At 51.1% G+C, this 18349-nt stretch overlaps 8 protein-coding genes across 8 annotated transcripts; 4 read left to right on the top strand and 4 right to left on the bottom strand.

Annotated features, from left to right (window-relative positions):
* Nucleotides 1–678: 678 nt before the first annotated feature.
* Nucleotides 679–1099, top strand: ACLA_044270 (uncharacterized protein; the record flags this gene model as incomplete). The annotated part of the gene is given in 2 exon segments (XM_001275132.1): nucleotides 679–942; nucleotides 953–1099. 2 exon segments carry the CDS (start codon nucleotides 679–681, stop codon nucleotides 1097–1099), a joined length of 411 nt encoding a protein of 136 aa, XP_001275133.1.
* A 788-nt stretch (nucleotides 1100–1887) lies between these two features.
* Nucleotides 1888–5268, top strand: ACLA_044280 (HET domain-containing protein; the record flags this gene model as incomplete). The annotated part of the gene is made up of 2 exons (XM_001275133.1): nucleotides 1888–2433; nucleotides 2500–5268. 2 exons carry the CDS (start codon nucleotides 1888–1890, stop codon nucleotides 5266–5268), a joined length of 3315 nt encoding a protein of 1104 aa, XP_001275134.1.
* Nucleotides 5269–6213: 945 nt separating this feature from the next.
* Nucleotides 6214–7057, top strand: ACLA_044290 (uncharacterized protein; the record flags this gene model as incomplete). The annotated part of the gene is made up of 3 exons (XM_001275134.1): nucleotides 6214–6340; nucleotides 6398–6779; nucleotides 6835–7057. The coding sequence occupies 3 exons, from the start codon at nucleotides 6214–6216 to the stop codon at nucleotides 7055–7057; spliced, it is 732 nt and encodes a 243-aa protein (XP_001275135.1).
* A 408-nt stretch (nucleotides 7058–7465) lies between these two features.
* Nucleotides 7466–8602, bottom strand: ACLA_044300 (putative Pfs domain protein; the record flags this gene model as incomplete). Its single annotated transcript, XM_001275135.1, has 1 exon — nucleotides 7466–8602. The coding sequence occupies one exon, from the start codon at nucleotides 8600–8602 to the stop codon at nucleotides 7466–7468; it is 1137 nt and encodes a 378-aa protein (XP_001275136.1).
* A 469-nt stretch (nucleotides 8603–9071) lies between these two features.
* Nucleotides 9072–11939, bottom strand: ACLA_044310 (putative endoglucanase; the record flags this gene model as incomplete). The annotated part of the gene is made up of 7 exons (XM_001275136.1): nucleotides 9072–10912; nucleotides 10959–11012; nucleotides 11060–11176; nucleotides 11223–11346; nucleotides 11394–11592; nucleotides 11640–11784; nucleotides 11837–11939. 7 exons carry the CDS (start codon nucleotides 11937–11939, stop codon nucleotides 9072–9074), a joined length of 2583 nt encoding a protein of 860 aa, XP_001275137.1.
* A 1227-nt stretch (nucleotides 11940–13166) lies between these two features.
* Nucleotides 13167–13630, bottom strand: ACLA_044320 (GFA family protein; the record flags this gene model as incomplete). The annotated part of the gene is made up of 2 exons (XM_001275137.1): nucleotides 13167–13514; nucleotides 13565–13630. The coding sequence occupies 2 exons, from the start codon at nucleotides 13628–13630 to the stop codon at nucleotides 13167–13169; spliced, it is 414 nt and encodes a 137-aa protein (XP_001275138.1).
* Nucleotides 13631–14439: 809 nt separating this feature from the next.
* Nucleotides 14440–15847, top strand: ACLA_044330 (NAD(P)/FAD-dependent oxidoreductase; the record flags this gene model as incomplete). Its single annotated transcript, XM_001275138.1, has 2 exons — nucleotides 14440–15542; nucleotides 15607–15847. The coding sequence occupies 2 exons, from the start codon at nucleotides 14440–14442 to the stop codon at nucleotides 15845–15847; spliced, it is 1344 nt and encodes a 447-aa protein (XP_001275139.1).
* A 248-nt stretch (nucleotides 15848–16095) lies between these two features.
* On the bottom strand, nucleotides 16096–17527 carry ACLA_044340 (fungal specific transcription factor domain-containing protein; the record flags this gene model as incomplete). Its single annotated transcript, XM_001275139.1, has 2 exons — nucleotides 16096–16544; nucleotides 16582–17527. The coding sequence occupies 2 exons, from the start codon at nucleotides 17525–17527 to the stop codon at nucleotides 16096–16098; spliced, it is 1395 nt and encodes a 464-aa protein (XP_001275140.1).
* Between the last annotated feature and the right edge of the window lie 822 nt (nucleotides 17528–18349).

Here is an 18349-nt window from a genome sequence, read left to right on the forward strand (position 1 = left end):
ACCGCGCATACATCTCCATCAAATGCCGTCGACTTGCCGGTTACTTAGACTTTTATAAGTTATAAGGAAATTAGTAGGGTGGCTCGCTTATAGGAAACTGACCTAGGGGATTAGTATTGTATCACGGTACAGAAAAATCGAGCCTTCTGAAGAGCTTGTTGGAGACTTCTAGGATTATACTATATAGTTTTTCGAGATCTTCACTACGCGATGTTATAAACTTATGGCTATGAGAATATATACTTAGTAACTCACTAGTTTCTACATACTTAATACCTTCTACTTCGTAGAGTACGCGCGCCGTATCGATTAGTGCTTTTAGATGCTTAGCACTTTACTACTAGTCTCGAAGTTTGGGAATAACTTTTAATGCTCCTGATCTCCTCGCATAGACCAGCGGAATCAGGGCCCAGGGTCCAGGCTCAAGGACTCTTGCTAAACCCACCAAGCCCGGCACCCAGCGTGATCGCCTACGCTAAGATACGTTGGACTCTTAGAGGGCCGAGACCAGAGCTCATAAAAGCGCCGAGTCTTTTGGTTCCGCCATCATCGGGTCGAAGACCCTCGGTCGTTGTTTGTATTGATCATTGTAGACTCATCAACGTGCGCGCGGCGGCCATCCCACAAGCACTCACTGCGCTGCTTGTGTCTGTATCGCCAGACCTGGAGCGCCTCGCTATGACGAAACCATACTTTAACTACACTAGGTACTACCGGACGGGCGGAGAGCACAGACGTGGCGGCCGAGCCGATGCGGAACGCTTCAGGACAGAGCCACTGCCAGAGTCGTTTTGGGATCAGGCACAGTCTCTGAAAGCGATTGAGTATCGGTGCCATTTTACTGTTCTACCTTGCGGCGGGAATCAATACCGATACGGAGAATCAGACCGTATCTTTGGTGAACTACTTGCCGCCAAAGCTGGAGTACCTATGTATCCGAGGGTATGAGAAGGGCACAAACGCCACCCATGACGAACAGCTGGATGCTCTCAAGTCGCTGTTCGAGGCGAGCTCCTCGTCGCTGAAGAGTAAACATGGTCTTGACGAGTGTATCCCTCACGCGAAACATGTCGAGGATCCAGACGATGAGCCTCATTAGTTGTGGGAGTTCCTGGGCGATCAGGGATGGTCGGATTCAAACTCTGATTTTGACGCTGATAGTGATAGCAAGGAGGAGGAGTGAGCTGCCAATGATGGGGATTTCACTATCTCCTGCATTGCGATTCCATGGTGTTGATAGTTCTATATTCACACCAGCATATCGTGGGCTTGTTCGGTAGTCATTTCTGCATTGTTTTTGGCACATTCTTCTAAACATTGGTCACGGTCAAAATCTAGCAACAACAAGCCTGTGCGTCTGGAAGACTGCAATCCATCGTGCTAGTTGATCCAACCAATCTGGGGGTTCAATCCTGCACTCCCTGCCCAAATTGGAGCAATATTCCCATGTCCAAGTCAACGACAGCCGCGCAATTCCACCGATGATGTTTATGCGGCTGACATTTGCGAGCCTCTCCTCTGATCATGATCTTCTGCGATTGCGGTATACCCCTGTCGAGCCTCAAGTGAAAGTATATCTACTATTGGCCGCCATTGACAGGCCGCCCAATCCCCATCTTGCACGTCTCCGTAAGCGCCAGGGTATGGAGGCTGCTAGACATCAAACACGCATAGAGAGGATAATCTAGCTCTTCCCAGAAGGCACAGCTGTGGAAATTCCATCTGACATCTATGCCCCATCTTGATGGGCTTGGAAAGAGACTGATCGAAACTGCGGGATGAAGGTAGTCCGGTGGGCTATATTAATGAGCAGACTTTTTATTTTGAACTCCACCAGCAGCTCTTCCTGCATGGAGATATATTCAATACATGCAGGATTCACCAAACATGGAGCCTAATCCGGGCAAATACCAGTATCGTCCACTGTCCCCAGGGCCCAACAGCATCCGAATGCTCCGTCTCCTCTCAGATCCTGACTCTACTGCCCAGATCCACTGCCAGTTGTTCAACTATTCCCTTTCTGAGACTCGCAGAGGGACACACCTGTACGAAGCATTATCTTACGTATGGGGGGATACCGCGAAGCCCCAGTCTATCTTCATAGACGGTCGGTCTCTCGCCGTGACTGCGAATTTGCACGCCGCGCTGCTGCATCTCCGGGATCCTGTAATTGACCGCGTCATGTGGATCGACGCGATCTGCATTAACCAGGACGATTTGGAGGAGCGCGGTTCCCAGGTCCAGCTTATGGCGCGGATTTACACCAAGGCGGACCGCGTGGTTGTTTGGCTGGGCCAGGCGGCGGAGCATAGCGATGTGGCGATGGAGGCGATTCGTGCGGCTGCCAGCCGGGAGAATGTCCCCAAGTACGACGTGCCTTTGGGAGAAGGCATCCAGGAAGTGCTGGGGCGGCCGTGGTTCAGACGGATCTGGGTGCGTGTCTCCGTTCTACGGCACTTCGAATATGGATCATAGGATACTTATCCGAAAGCCTTGCAGGTACTTCAGGAAGTGGCCGCAGCTCGGCAGATTCGGCTTCACTGCGGATTCGCAGAACTCGACGGGTATACCTTCTGTGACGGGTTGAGCCTCTTAAGCCAGCAATTCGCTCACCTCCTGCACCTGCATCGGGTGGTGGACCCGGTGATCTACCTGATGAAAGGTGCAATTTTCCGACGTAAGACAGTACAAAGCTCTGGAGTGTCCAGGGTGGCTCTGAATATACGCCCGCTAGGCGAGCTGGTTGAAATGTACCACGGACACGAAGCAACCGAGCGTCACGACAAAATCTTTGCGCTGTTGGGTATGAGCTCCGACGATCCCATTGCAGCCGGCTTGCTTCCCGATTATAAGGCTCCATGGGAGGAAACCCTCGCTCGGCTGGTGAATTTCTTATTCGGCCACCAGATTATAGTACACACAGGGGCGGACCGAGAGTTGGCAGTCATCCAAGGCAAAGGAGTTCTCATTGGAAAGGTGTCCGAAGTCAGTGGCAATAATGGGGAAGACGAGCAGAATGTAAAGATCGCTTCGACGACACCATCTGCACGTAGTATTAAGCTCTCCGTCCGGAGACTGCCAAATCCTATTCGAGTAGGAGATTTTGTGACTCTGCTTACGGGTGCATCCAAGCCGACGATAATCAGACCGTGCAGGGATCACTTTGCTATCGTACGGGCGCAGATATCTCTCGAGTTGCAGAGCGCCGCCAGTCCCACCTTGCATAACTTCTTGCTGATCTGGGACTGGGAAGGTTTTCCGTCACCGTCAACGGAGGGCTTTGAATACCAAAGGCTGGTGGGATCAATCCCGTTTTCGGATACGACCTATTCGTTGGGGATGGATCGCCTGTGGCATATGGCGCTGGTATTGGACGAAGCGCAGGAACATAGGATGGCGAGTACACGACTCAGTGGCACAGTCACGGCCCACATCAAGGAGTTGGGAGAGGCGCATCTTCGCACATTGACATGTATGCACAAAGCTGCTGTGGTTTACATAAAGGCAGACGAGCTTGCCAAAGTGGAAACACTGTTCGAGCGAGTCATAGCACTGTCAATGCGGAGACAAGAGCTGGATCAAATAACACTCAGCAGTCTTTCGGAGCTTGCGGTTCTCTATGTAATGCAAGGCCGGGGACGGGAGGTGCGGAGGCTGCGGTGGATGGAAAAGATCATCAACCTGATACGAAATGGCACGCAAACCATGGATGAGATTATGGTCCACGCAACACAGGTACTTGACAAGGAAAGCATGACTCTTGTCTTTGACCTAGCAGGGAACGACATCCAAGTCACATCTGACATGCTCATATTGATAGCTAAGGATCCCAACGGGGTCGAAATAATGCAGCTTGTCATCGACCGTCAAGGAAGCGACATAAAGATCACAGACGATGTGGTCGCTGCAGCAGCGCGGAATTCGAGTGGTGGGGAAGCAATCATGAAGCTGCTGCTTGACCAAAGGGAAGATGAAGTCCGCGGTTCTGAAAACGTTCTTATTGCTGCTGCTGCGAATAGCATCAGCGGCTGTGAAATCATCAGGCTTCTTCTTAGCCGGAAAGCAGATGAAATAGTCGTCACGGGAGCGGTAGTCTCCGAAGCTGGGCAGAATGCAGCCGAGGAGTTCTTGACGCTTCTTTTCAGTCAGGGATATCCCAGAGTCAAGTTCACAACTGGTGCCATCGCCCAGATTGCGAGGCATTTTGACCATGAGGTCATGATGATGTTACTTGAGCGGGAAGGGGAGAGGCTGCGCCCTACGGCCGACATACTCGTCGCAGCAGCTGGGAGCCACTACGGAAGGAGTGTATTGAAGGTCCTCCTTGATAACCGAGGCAACGATATACAGATCACCGAAGATGTTATTGTTGCGGCCATCGGTAGTAGACACGCCGAAAGCGTCGTACAGCTGCTCTTGGATCGAAAAGCACAAGAGGTGGAGCTCTCCAAACCAGTCATTGTTGCAGCCGCCAAATCATGGTCTGGAAAGAAAGTGATGAAACTTCTCCTTCGAGCAAAGGCAAGTCAAGTTGGCTCTGCTCATCACATAGTGCTTGAGATTACAAAGCATTTCGATGTCGAGATCATGTCGCTGGTGCTTGATGCCGTGGGTGGAAGAATTGAAATTACTGGCGGCATGGTCTCTGCTACTGTTGGTAACACGAGTGGGGAGGAAATCCTTCGCCTGTTCTTCCATCGCAGAAGAAATAAAGTGCGAGTTTCAGAGGATGCTGTCGTGCAGGTCGCACTGTCATGTACCCATGAAATGATGAGATTTCTGCTCGATCGAATGCAGGACAAGATCGAGATCACCGATCAACTGCTCATCGCCGCTGCGAGAAATAAGCACGGGACTGCAATGTTGAGACTGCTGCTCGATCGAGCAGACAAGGGCAATATCAGTGATGAACTGGCAATAGCAGTGATCAGACAGGGGGCAGATGAACTGAAACTACTTCTCGACAAACGAGAGCAGAGGATCCATGTTACCGAGGGCATGCTGGTAGCAGCAGCTGGACACTGGTATGCGAAGGAGATGCTCCGACTTCTCTTCGACAAAACGCCAGGAGAACTTGAGATCACTGAGAAAGTGGTGATCGCAGCCGCTGGAAACAAGCGTGGCAAGGACGCGATGCAGCTGTTGATAAATAAGGTACCTGATAGTGTCCAGCTCACTAAGAATGTCGCCGCTGCTGCTGCCAGGAACAGGCATGGGGAGGATATCGTCCACCTCCTGCGCAGTCATGACGGCGGAATGGCCACTTGAAACTTTCCAAGGACAAGATTTGGGGCGAATCCGACTATGATGGAGACACAGTCAGAGTGCGGATAGATATTCCTGACACTGGTAGAAGAAAGAGGATTCGCCTTTACGAACTGTGGCTGCGGACATGTTTCACCCTCTGCAATCGCGTAGAATCCTGCTAGTTGGTAGTTCAGTTATTAATTGGTGAGAGCAGGCCTTTTGGCTTTGCGCCTCAATTAGTCCCCCGTCGAAAGTAAATTTCCTTCCATTCCCTACTCCCTTCGGCGCAAATTCTCTGGGTTTCATCCGTAGGACATGAACATTTCTCTTTTAAGGAATAAATGAGACAAGCAGACTCAATCTGCCCTCCAGTTCACCCAAACCCCACCAGTCTGAAACAAATCAATCTCGATCATGAACTGGGGCCACGGATATATACTGGGGGCAACTCCCACCCACTACTAATCAGCGTGCTCCTTTTTGATAGAACCCCCCACTAGATCTAAGATGCCAACCGATTAGTCGCAATCAAACCAATGACATTGAAGGTAAGATTGATTACAATCTAAGACTATAGATGCTTGGACACCTCTTAGACTATGACCAGGAGAATATCGAGGATGATTCTCGGGGCCGAGGAGGTAAGATTTTAGGGCCAACCCAGAAGACACATGTGCGTTATCGCTTCAAGGGTACTATCGATCGGAAGATATCCTGGGAATCGAGCACCCCTCCGTTCAATTGTGAGTAATTAGAGTCGCAGTGCGGGGACACTCCTGCGACACGTTGCAAACTGAGCCCTGCACCATGCATCTCGAGTCCCACCCAGTCTGCCAACTCTGGAGGCCAGGAGTAAGGCATGGCAACAGTGGGAAAGCGCTATAAAAGGGCCCTCTATACTCCCCTTATCTGACAATGTCATTGTTATTGTTCCCTCACTCACACCACTAACATCACATCATCACAATGGGCGACGCCAACACCCTCCCCGACTACGTCCTCAACCCCAACGCCGTCCTCAACGACAAGGACGCAAAATGGCGATACAAGTCTCCCCCCGATTACACGAAGACACGAGCGTTCTACGAGAAGAGTACGCTGAAAGTATCCCTTTACCCCGCAAAACACCGGCTAACTTCCCCTCCACCAGCCAAAACCATGACCCACGAAGCGGGCAGTCTCCCCGACCTCGTATCAAATCTCGTCAAGAACTGGGAGATTGAAGCCAGTTTCAAGACCTCGCTCGAGGACTGGCGCACCATCGACCAGAGCACATATACCTTCTCGTTGAACGGCGGCCCTCCCCAGACCGGCGACCATATGCTGAGAGTCGGAACCTACAATGCCCTCCTCACCTCCAGCTCGTACTACGACCCCGAACATAATGATTTCTCGGCCAGTCACAAGTCCTTCAAGCGGATGATGCCGACGTTTGCGTGGGAGGTGCTGGAGGTATACAGCGGGCCGCCAGTTGTGATCTTCAAGTGGAGACATTGGGGCGAGATGGTGAATGATTACGTAGGATACAACAAGTAAGGAGTACTCTAGTTGGGAAAAAAAGACATACAAGGCTAACATGAGCTCAAGCCGTGGGGAAAAAGTCACAGTCAAGGCCCATGGTGGACTCATCGATATTCAGGGTATCATCGTTGCCAAGGTTAACAGCGCCCTGCAGCTCGAAAAGATCGACGTCTGGTTCGATACAATGGAGATGTTCCGCCAGATTGCGCGCGAGGAAAATACAGGTGAAGCGTCTGCTTTGGCTTCAGGCGCTACAGGCTGCCCTGTATTGAGCCACGGAAGTGCTTGAGTGGTACGGGTTTTGAAGAGAAGTTTATTCTCAAATGATATTCATGAATGACGAGTATAGTGAAAGCAACAAAAAGCATAAAAGAGTCCTTTCACATCCCAGAGTTTTGCATTATTCCTTCGCATTGTGCATATATACTAAATAAAACATTGTACATGCCCTATGTTTAACCAGAAGGTACTTGGATATTATTAATTATACGATTTCCAGACGAAGCATACGTGTATCCAATGATAAACCCCAAAACAATGAGCAGTAAATTCACATAGATTCGTGTCTGCCAGTTGCAAAGCATTCTTGCTGGTAATTTAGGTAGCGTATACCCACATGTAGACGCTTCGCTCTGGACGAGAGATGATGACCGACCCATCTCGTTAGGCAAGGCTGATGGGCTCGAATCGCAACGCGCTATTTGAGGTGAATATCAGAATCAATATGTCGGAGCAAATGGGCATAATAGGCAGTCTTACCGGTCAGCGGCACTGCGGGCGTGTCAGGAGTGTCGACGAGATAGTCAAGCAGAAAGAGCTTGGTGAACGAAGCGGCTGTTCCCGCAGCGTATCGCTGCCACGCTTTGGCCTTGTGGCAGTCGGCATAATCAGCAACTGCCTTGATAACGATGCAAGGCGTTTCCTTCCAGAGCCCGATCCCTTCCATCTCGACACCGATAACGCCTTCTCTGGCCACGAGTCTGTCCCGGTCTTCCCCAGACACCAGTACAGTATCACCAGATGCAATGGGACCAACATGTACTGCTGGAGAGGGGACCTTCGATACTGCATCAGGTGATGCTGACCGGATCCTGCAGCTGGGCGCCTTGTCGATGCACCCCAGCTCGTCACAGGACGCGTTCAAAGCCTTCTTGCATATGCCGTCGTCTTCGCAATCACCACAGGACACGCACACACCGCAAGGGCGAAGACCACGGTGTTGATGGAGATGAGTTGAGGGAAATAGACAGTCTTGATCTATCCCAGGGTAAGTCGCACTCCGGTCACCGAGGACCTTTTGCACCGCTGCAAGATGCTGCACCAGCGCCACTTTCCGCTGGTGCTGTTTATCAATATCCCGTATCCTGTCCAGAAGGGCCTGCGTCTCCTGATTCGGCCTCGTTTGCGAGTACGCAGGATCTACCTTGCGAAGGAACCCGTGTGGAAGATGCTTACCAATGTCCCACTGAACGAGACGGTCGCTCACAAGCACATCGCCTAGATATATTTCTTTGCCATCGTTGCTGCGCGGGATACCGCCACACACACCGACAACCAGAGCGAGCTGGATATTGCGGTAGCTCAGTTTGAGATTTGAGGTTGCAGCCATGGCCTTCACCTTGCCCATTCCACCCACGTAGACAAGAACAACATAATGTTGGCCTACCCTTCCATTCAGGTATGTATTTTGATCGCGTGTATGCTGGCCAAAATCGTCTTCCTCTTCGTCATAGTACTCGTCAAAGATTGCCTCCACAGCGTCCGATTCAACCGCGAGCGCGCACAATATTGCAACCTTGAACTGATCTCGTCTTGTGGGACGAGGATATTCCATCGTTTTCGTCATCGGCTGAGATCCTTAACTCACTCCTTCGTCAGATATTTAGATATTCTTACCTTTATATACCTGATATCTCCTAGCTCATTATGCGGGCCAAATGATGATTCACGCACAAGGGGTTTCAAATTGGTATCTGAGCGCCTCGCGACAATCAGAGCGCCTGCGTAGCCCCCGGTCTATAAGTGCGTGGTGCTAATCGACCAAACATAGGTACTGGATCTACGCTTCAGGAAAGAATGATATAATGTAAATCCAATCACGAATTGACGTGTTACTGTATGGCGCGAACCAGCGCATCCATGCCATGAGAGCTACATAGACATTGAGGAAAAGAGAGGTCTTCTGAGAGTGAAGAGTACGTGTCGCTTGCAAGCAAAAAGTTAATATCAAAGAACAAGTTAGAATTATGACTAGCGTACAGAGACCTGTTATTGCCTATGGACATATTTCTCCTGAATCCAGACTATTGCATGCCTAAATTGCAGTCAGTTCTTGTTCTGCGAAGAAATATCGCGGTTTGGAGGATGATAGATAACTCACATTGCGAGTAATAGTCGTTCTGCACGGTGCATTTCCATCCGCTAGGACAGAGCGTCGGGCCAGTATACCCGATACCACCGCACTGTTCCCACGGCGAGCTGGTGGCAGTTCCATTTGGTCCCGACGATGTCGTTGTGCCCGTAGTTGAAGGCTTTGTCGTCGTTGTCATAGTTGTCGACGTGGAGGCAGTGATCGACGAGGTCTTAACTGTCGTAGAACTGCTCGCGGTGCTGATAGATGTCTGTGTAGCACTCGTCGCCGTCGCTGTCGAAGACGGCACACTGCCACCAGGCTCTCCGTAGAAGATCCCCCGTCCATTTGTACCGACAAACACGCGCCCGTAGTTCAACATATCCGCGTTGACCACGTTGGTCGAAGCAGAGCCAAAACCATGTGACGCGTCGGAGATCATCTGCCAGTTTGCGCCCTTGTCCTCCGTTTTGAAGAGGCCGGTCACGCCGTCGACCGTGAAGAAGCCGTAGAGCACAGCGTAGGAGCCGGTCGATGAGCCCTTGCCGAGCCCGAAGCTCCAGCCTGCTGCGCACCCACTGCCGATCTGCGTGAAGGTCTTGCCGTAGTCGGTTGAGTGCCAGAGGCCCTTGTCGGTGGTAGCCCAGACGTCGCCCGCAATGGAGGGATGGGCGCGGATAGTGTTGACGGATGTGCTGGAACCGAGGGTTGCGGTCTTGGTGAAAGAAGCGGCGCCGTTGGCAGAGACGTAGATTGAGCCCGCTGAGCCGCTGTAGAAGACGGTATTGTTGGCTTTGTCGGACGCAATGGCGGCGCCAGATGGTAGCGAGGAGACTGCAGTGAATGTGCTGCTAGACTTAGACACCATGGCCCCGTTCGAGTTCATGAGAAGAATGGTGTCGGCATCGGCAGAGAAGGCGACTGGTCCAGTGGGCGTGCTAGATGATGCCGCGTAGTTTCCGGACCAAGTCTTGCCAAAATCCGAAGACAGAGCCACGGTAGGCAGATTATCACTGGAGCCGGATCGGACGATATTTGAGGGCTTGTTACCCGCATAGTCTATCCCCTGGGTTGTGCTGTACATCGGGGTCTGAAAAGAGTGTTGCGGGGCCTTGGACAGATCAGAATGGTAGTAGCCACCAACGTCGCCCACGGCAGAAAGCAGTTGTGGTCCTCCAGGAGGAGCAATCAAGCCCAGGATAGCCATCTCCTCGATACCCACAGCTAGCGACTTGAGCGTCACGTTGTGGACAGTATCCCACTTGGTAAGATCATGCCCACCATAAATGGTAGCGCCCGTGCCATACAACCAGTGATCCGAGTCAAAGGGATCAATAACGAGAGCTTCCATCATCCATCCAACCTTTTGCGGGAACTCCTTCCCGGTCGAGCCATCCAGAAGCCAGGGCGCATTGGAAATATCGTAGCTGTAGTATTTGTTCATGTTCGGGTACCCATTCCAGTCCCAGATGGCAGACCACGTAGCACCGGAGTTGACACTTCGCCAGACAATCCCATCCGGCCACCAGGAGTTTAAGGCAGCTACCATGATGGTTCCAGGCACCTTCAGATCGACAGCGAGACCGCCGTAGCCGTACGAGACAGATGCAGCGGGTGTGGGACTGATATCCGTCCACTTCTTGTTGGCGATGTCATACTTGTGAAGGGTACCGTTTGTTCCATCATATGGACCGGCTCCATTGGCGTAGGAGATATACAGGGTCTTCTCCGCAGGAGAAAGGACTCCTTTATGGGGGAGAAATCCGTACATGGGCTCACCAGTCACCCATGACCCTGAGGATATCAGATATGCAAGCTTATTGAAGAATCAAGGACTTACAGGTAGCACCAGCATCCTCCGAAACAAAGACAGATTTTCCAGTGTCGGCAATGCCTAGAAGGGTCAGACGATATCGTGCTTTGATACACAGGAGCACATACCAACAAAGATGCGCGAGCTTCCACTGCCTTTCAATCCGGAGGTAGAATCAAAGGTAATCCACGCGATTCCAACACGGTCGGCAGTGTATGAGCTAGTCGGGTCCTGAACATACGTGCCTGGACTCGTTAGCCATGATCAGCGCATTGGATACTCAATCCCTACCAGTCCAGGTGAAAGAGGTGACATTAGACCAGGTCACGCCATAATCGGTACTCTTCCAGAGACCGTGGCCGCTTCTGGCGCCAAAGTACAGGATGCTATTGTCGTTGGGATCGATGGCAAGACGCTGCGCAATCATTAGTACAGCATTGTATCAAACAAAAGTAGAAGTACCTCTCCCAGGCCACGACCGGGCATGTTTCCACCGACTTTGAATGGCAGCTTCGCCTCCGCCCAGGTATTACCCCGGTCCTTGGACCGAAGGATGGATCCATTCTCGGGGTCCCATTCGTTGGTATACAAACCAACGGCGAGATACACCCGAGCAGGATCTACGGGATCCGTAGCAAGCGCATCGACACCCCAGTCGTGCCTAACCACTCAGAAAATGAAGTACCATTTGAAGATCGCGGAGCATACCAGTCACTATTCGCTGCATAGTCCTGCAAAGGAGTCCAAGAATCATCTGCATTGAGCCGATATGCGCCGCCAATATCAGTGCGGGCGTAGGCGAGGCCCTTCTCTGAGGGATTGAAGACGATGCCAGGGACGAAGCCACCACCACCTGACAAAATCAGGTTAGCCGCGTCCTACTCCTTGGAGTCCGAGACACTTACCTCCTGTCATCACACTCTTCCAGGTGTACTGCTGCGATGCCGCAGCATAGGCCGCCTCGACCAGAAGGCCAGCGGCCAACAGAATTGCCTCAGCTGTCCGCATGATGCTCCAATTGTTGCTGAGAGGACTTGACGATAATACAACTCACTGTCGCGGTGGCATCGACTCATTTAAGCAAATCCACTACCAACGGTAATACTAGTCATTGGGCGCCTATATGTGTCGAAGAACCGCATGCCGTACCCGTTCAGGCACATGCACCTACCGAGCATGATTCTTGCATTATTGTTCCCCAGTATACCCACGCGATCCGAGCAATTGCGGAAATTGGATGACCTGAGAGAGTCACTAAATCGGACGATTCCTCGACTCTGGAAATTGCAGTACTACTAGAGTCTGTCCTGTGATCGGTCCATCACCGGCAAACGGTCAATTTCGGCAAACGACCGAGCAATTGTCCTCATCAGGACCGGGGCCATGATTGCCATGTCAAATATAGACAGATTGACCACGGAAGAATGTCCGATGCAGTGGCTTGACTTTCGGTGCCATCTGATCATGCATGCAGCACTCTATTTGTTGCAGGATGACTGCCGAAAGGAGAGTTTGTCCGTATATCCCTTATAATACATTAGACTAAAGGACTGTGTTGCAATCATGAAGGATTGGACGGCGGGGGTAGCAGCGCTAGGATTGAATAGACTGGGGGACTCGTATGAGGATTCCGGGAAAGAGCAGCTTGCAAGCTTATAAATTAAAGGATGGAGTTGACAATGCTTGATTTAGCCGGATGCCGGCCCGTGTTGCCTATAATTCAGCCACCAAGGGAAATGAGCCGGCTGAGCAAGGAGTGCAAGATGGATAGGGGGTAGTTATGGTCAATGTTATATCCTAGGCGCTAACCTCGGCCCCTCTCGGCATCGAGAGTACATGAATTAGCAAAGGTGCTATCAATGGCACTGTAGTATTAGATGGAAGACTGAATATACTGCCAGAGCCACAGCGCTGCGTAGTCAAGAGGCACTCAAGCAGGAGAGTGCCTGACGATAAATCCAACTCCTCAAACGAAAGCAGCGTGTTTGCAATGAAGAATCTCCTTTAGAGTACGGATAAAAATGGAGACCCCTCTTAGTTCATTGTAGTGAATGACTGGTAGAAACCGTTAGATAGTTTTTGCAGGATGCGGAAGATCAAATCTACAGTGTACCTGGATGCCATCACCAATAGAAAAGGCGTACGAAGCTATTGTGCATTTCTCAACTGGACGATCCTGACCCAATATAGTACTCAAGATACTCCTATTCTGTCATCATTTCAAGATGAACAAGATCACTCAAATCCCTGGCACTGTTCCGCATCGCCAATCACCGGCAACCAGGCAGCCCGATCCCCAATAAAGAACTCCGCGTCGGGTTTGGCAGCATCCAGTCCCCGGGGATCATCTAGTGTCCCTGCGAGCACAACGACTCCGTCTTGAAACTCAGCCCGATCTGCGGTCTTGTACAGCAGACACCCGCAGTCACCACAGAAGCGAGTGGTCATGTGCATGCCGGTCTGGTGGACAATGTGCCATTCTTTCGGCGTACCAGAAGTGATGCTGAAGTGGTCTTTGGGGACGAGAAGGTTCACTGTGCTTCCACTGCTGTATTTGCGGCAGGTCAGGCAGTGGCACACTGCCTAGCGGCGTGTAAATTTGATTAGCAGAGGAGAGTCAGAGGGTCTCGTACCTTCTTCATAGGCTCGCCTGTGTATTCATACTTGATAGCTTGACAAGTACAAGATCCAGTTGGCATGATTAGTGAAATAATCTTTATGTGGAATGTGTGCTATATAGATATTGCGACACACAATGGGCCCTTGCATCTTCATCTGGATATATATAAGAAGGGACAGGAGATCGATGATCGCTAGACCTGGCCTCAGAGGATCTGGAACACAGTCTAGTCGCGGATTCCATCTATTCAATGGAAATTTGAGCGGCAACACGATTGAGTGTAGTTTAATTCCAGCTCCAGCTAATGGTATGAGTGCAACTTGAGATATAAAGGCGGTGATTATCCTGGGTATCATCATGATGCGGAACCGCAATATGGTTGAGCGCCAGAAATTAAGTGACCAAATACCGTGGACGAGGAAGCAGCTGACAGCGAGAGAACCGTCTAGATGGCTATAAGGACCACAGTTCGCCTTTCGTATTGCATCGCATGACCAGTATGATTGAACCATGGACGAGTTGCATATCCATAGATGAAGAACCACAGTTCAAATGTATTGATCTGGCCATAAGCAAGATGAAAAGAAAACAGCAGACACCATGTAGCAAGTTATAGCTCGAATCCTATTATCCGTCCAGAGATAAGGAGTATGCAGCAAAGATCAATATGCCTTTGAGAAATTGAGCGCAGATATGAAATGAAACAGTCCGCATTATAATAATATGGGGACGGTCCGTACACGGGCCGCGACAACAGCAGCTATGCATATCATACGGCCCGGCGGACGGACCGTGAAGCATATACTGGTGGGTGAGCAGATATAAATTGCAGGCTCAGCATCGCGATCTATGCTTTGGGAGTTACAGCAGGTAAAGGAAATCATCACAATGAGAAAGGACGAGCGAATTATCATCATCGGCGCCGGAGTCTTCGGGCTCTCCACAGCACTCAAACTCGCCCAGGACGGGTATACATCCGTGACGGTCCTCGACCGATGCATGCCCCCTGTGCCTGATGGGAGCAGCAATGATATCTCCCGCGTTATCCGATTCGACTACGGGGATCCGATATATGCACGCATCGCTAAGGAGGCTTACGACCTATGGAAGACGCCAGAGTACTCGGAGGCGTTCCACCAGACCCCATGCTTATGGGTGTCGCAGGAGGGAACACCAGAGCAACCGGTTCAATCACGCGCTGCAGAATACAGCCGTAAGACAAGACGGGTTCTGACGGAAATGGGGCAGGAATGGCACGCGGTCCCCAATGTCGAGGAGGCAAGGAAGCGGTTCCCGGCGCTGAGTGGCAGATTGGCGACACTAGGGTTCGATGGTTTCTACAACACTAACGCTGGCTGGGCGGATGCTGGCCTTGCTGTGCAGAGACTGGCAGGGAGATATGTGGCTGCTGGAGTGAATTTCATTACTGGCTCGAGCGGCCACGTTGTCGACTTTGAGTATACTCCAACCGGCGAGATCACCGCGGTGAAGACGAAGAATGGCAATCGAATTGAGGGCGACAAGTTCGTCGCGGCGACCGGCGCCTGGACGGCCAGTCTCATCCCGTCTTGGAATTCCATGGTAGCAGCAGGACAGGTGGTTGGATATGTTCGACTGACCCCGGAGGATATTGTCGCGTTGAAGGACTTGCCCATCTACTTCAACTTCTCGACCGGCTTCTTCTGCTTCCCTGTACATCCAGGAACAGGGTATCTGAAAGTCGCAGTGCACGGATTCGGATATACGTTTCCACATCCAAAAGCCGTCTCAGCACCACCGGATTCTGCGGTATCCAGCAGAGCGAACTTCGTTCCTGCCGATGGGATGCAACGACTCACTGCCGGTTTGCGGGGCATCCTACCTCATCTGGCGTCTCGAGGCTTCGAGCGAGTGGGACTGTGCTGGTATAACGACACACCGGCGGGGGATTTCATCTGTGACTATCACCCAGACCACAAGAATCTGTTCATCGCCACTGGTGGCAGCGGGCAGTAAGTTGATCAAAGAAACCAGCCCAAAGACGCTTCAGAGCTAACCACATGCGACCGATTACAGTGCATTCAAATTCCTCCCCGTACTCGGCAAATACATTGTTGGCAGCTTGGAACGAAAGCTTCCAGACGAATTACTTGAGAAGTGGAAATTCCCGACTCAGTTTCGTGAGAAATTCCAAAATGATGCTTTCTTGGGAGACGGTAGTCGTGGAGGTCCCGAGCGGCGCGAATTGAAAGATGAAGAGCGGCAGGCGTATAATGCTGCCATGACCACTGAACGGGTAAGGAGGAGTAAGATTTGAAGTGGTTGAAGATCGAAGGGGTTTTCACCTTATGTACGAGATTCTTAGCGCGCAATGACTTTTGATGATTTATGGGTATTTCCTTGACAGTGTCCTCAGCCAACTTCCCGCTCTTTAGTACTGCACGACGAAGCGATGTACACTATGCTATACCTAGTGTAAGAGTATGGTCCAAGAACCAACGGTAAATCGAATCTCTCCGTCGGTAGAGCATATAATAGATCGTTTTGCTCCTTGAGACAAATGCATCATAGCTGCTCTCCAAGATAACCACGAAAAAGAAGCCAGTCTGTGGTGTCAGACAGCGATAACCCAGGGTCGTCACCATCCGGCAAAAAGGCATCTGGACTGGGATCCATAGCTGTCTCGAAGAGAGAGGACATGCCCTGGATTGAAAATGGCTGGACGAACGTTGCTTGCTGGTCCTGGGTCGGAGGCGCATGTTCGCCTTGATCTAAGACCTGAGAACCAGCGATGCGATTGTGAGAGGTAAGGCCTCCGAGAGAGAAAGCTTGCGCAAAGCTACAGGAAGAATTGAAGTCGAGTATATCCCACATGAGAGCTTCGTCCTCGGCAGACATTCGAGGCAACTCGGTCGAGGTCGGCATGCGTGGGAGAATTCCTGAAAACTGTTCTTGGTTCTCATAGAGAGAGCCATATTTTCGGCGTCTGAATGATAGTTCGTTCAGTCGAGTAGCTTAGAATACAGCTGTTAGTCCCCGGAAGCTGCATACAAGGGAGGTTGTATACCAAGACTCTCATGTTCTCCCACTGTGCAGACATCCCAATCACATAATCCACAAGAATGCGATAATCCTTCTTTGCTAAACGAGAGACTTTTTGATTGTTGCCGACCGTGTGCTCGAGTTGGATCGTAGCAGCAATAGCACAAAGGTACCCAATGAAGGGATCCTGAAGTCGCATGTCCACCTCAGTCATTTCCCGTACAAAACGAGCGATCCATCTAGAGTGAATGAGAGAACTTTCATAGCACTTCTGCAAAAATGTGGACGGTATATTTCCTTCCACCGCACGCAATTTCGAGCTAACGACAAAAGGATGATGTAGAAAGCCTTGTAGAGAGTGAAACAGGAATTGGACGCAAAGCCAGGTCGACAAATAGGCACGAGAGGAGGGTTCTTCTCGAGCACGCCGTCGAAAATCGACGTTCATGTAACGATGTGCATCTGCGAAATGTGTCTGGAACTGCAACCAGTCGGACTCTAGAACCGCCAACGCGGTTCCTGACTGCCACGGCGGTTGAGCAGTCGCCTCGAGAGGTTCGAAAATATACTCAGTGGCCTTACCCCATATGGATGAGAGACGTATGAGGCAAGATAGAATGCCCTGATCAATGCTATTCGCCGCTATTCCTGGCCTGTAGTGCAATATGCCAATATTTAAGAAGCCCTCCGCCCCTATCCTTATACTTGATGGGAATGGGAGCGTAAAGTGTTTGTCGGCCAGAGCGAGGGAGTAGGTCCGAGAAGCATTATAGTGCCTGTCCAGCATAAAGAAAGACCATGCAATGCGCTTGTGCTCTTCGATCTCGTCACTGTTCATCAGCGAAGTGTATGCATCCCTTCTATGCAGGCCTGCTGATTGAAGGATACGAAGACCTAGACCGATGCCTGTACAAGCTCGATCGGACCGACCAGCGGCCAAGTCCACCTGGGCCATCAAAAATGTGCCTTGTAGGAAGGGTAGTCCAAGCTTGCCACTCTGATATTGGCTAGACAAAATATCCCAGGCTTGAAGAGCGGCATCCCTTGTTCCTGCTGTCTCAGATCCATAGTCTGCGTATGGTTCACTAAGAAGACGAGAGGTAAGTGCAATCAAGGGGAATGCAATCTCAGGGGGTGGAGAGTCAGCATTTTTTGAGAGCCATTTCTTCGAGAAGACACAATAGGGCTGCTCGTGGAAGTGGAGAAAATAAATGTCTACATGACGTTTGACCAAGTCAGACGGCAACGAGGCCCTGGGGCGGGGTCAGTCCAGAAGTCCGTTTGCGCATTAGTATAAAGGCCATACCATGGCAAGGCTCCCCTAGAGTTGGCTTGATGAGGATCAGCTGCCAGGCAAACTTCACTTGGATTTTGTGGAGTTCGATCTGTTCGTTGATCTTCCTCCGGTGACAAATCGACGGGTAAAGCATTTCTCAGCGGATCCTGTCTGTCGTAGTAGATGTCAGGAGGCTTCGTGAATCAACCATCGACGCCAGCGAGAAACGCACCGGATCAAGCGCGTCAACTCATCCAGTCTCTCTTCGATGCGGTGAAATTGGTGCGCATGCGATATCGGTACCTGGCGAATGCAAGGCAGTAGATTCAGCAGCGATTCACCTATCATGTACCGCGTAGATCAATCCATTTACGCACCGATTGCGGTGGCACGTCACGCTGCGGCTCAGGGGTCTGGGATATCCTCGATCGACCCACACCAGCTGTCGTGACTCGTCCAGTGTAGGTGCAGCGCTGTCCCAGCCTTCGACATAGCGAGCAT

This window comes from Aspergillus clavatus, genomic scaffold, assembly GCF_000002715.2.
Source record: "Aspergillus clavatus NRRL 1 1099423829792 genomic scaffold, whole genome shotgun sequence".
Classification (NCBI taxonomy): domain Eukaryota; kingdom Fungi; phylum Ascomycota; class Eurotiomycetes; order Eurotiales; family Aspergillaceae; genus Aspergillus; species Aspergillus clavatus.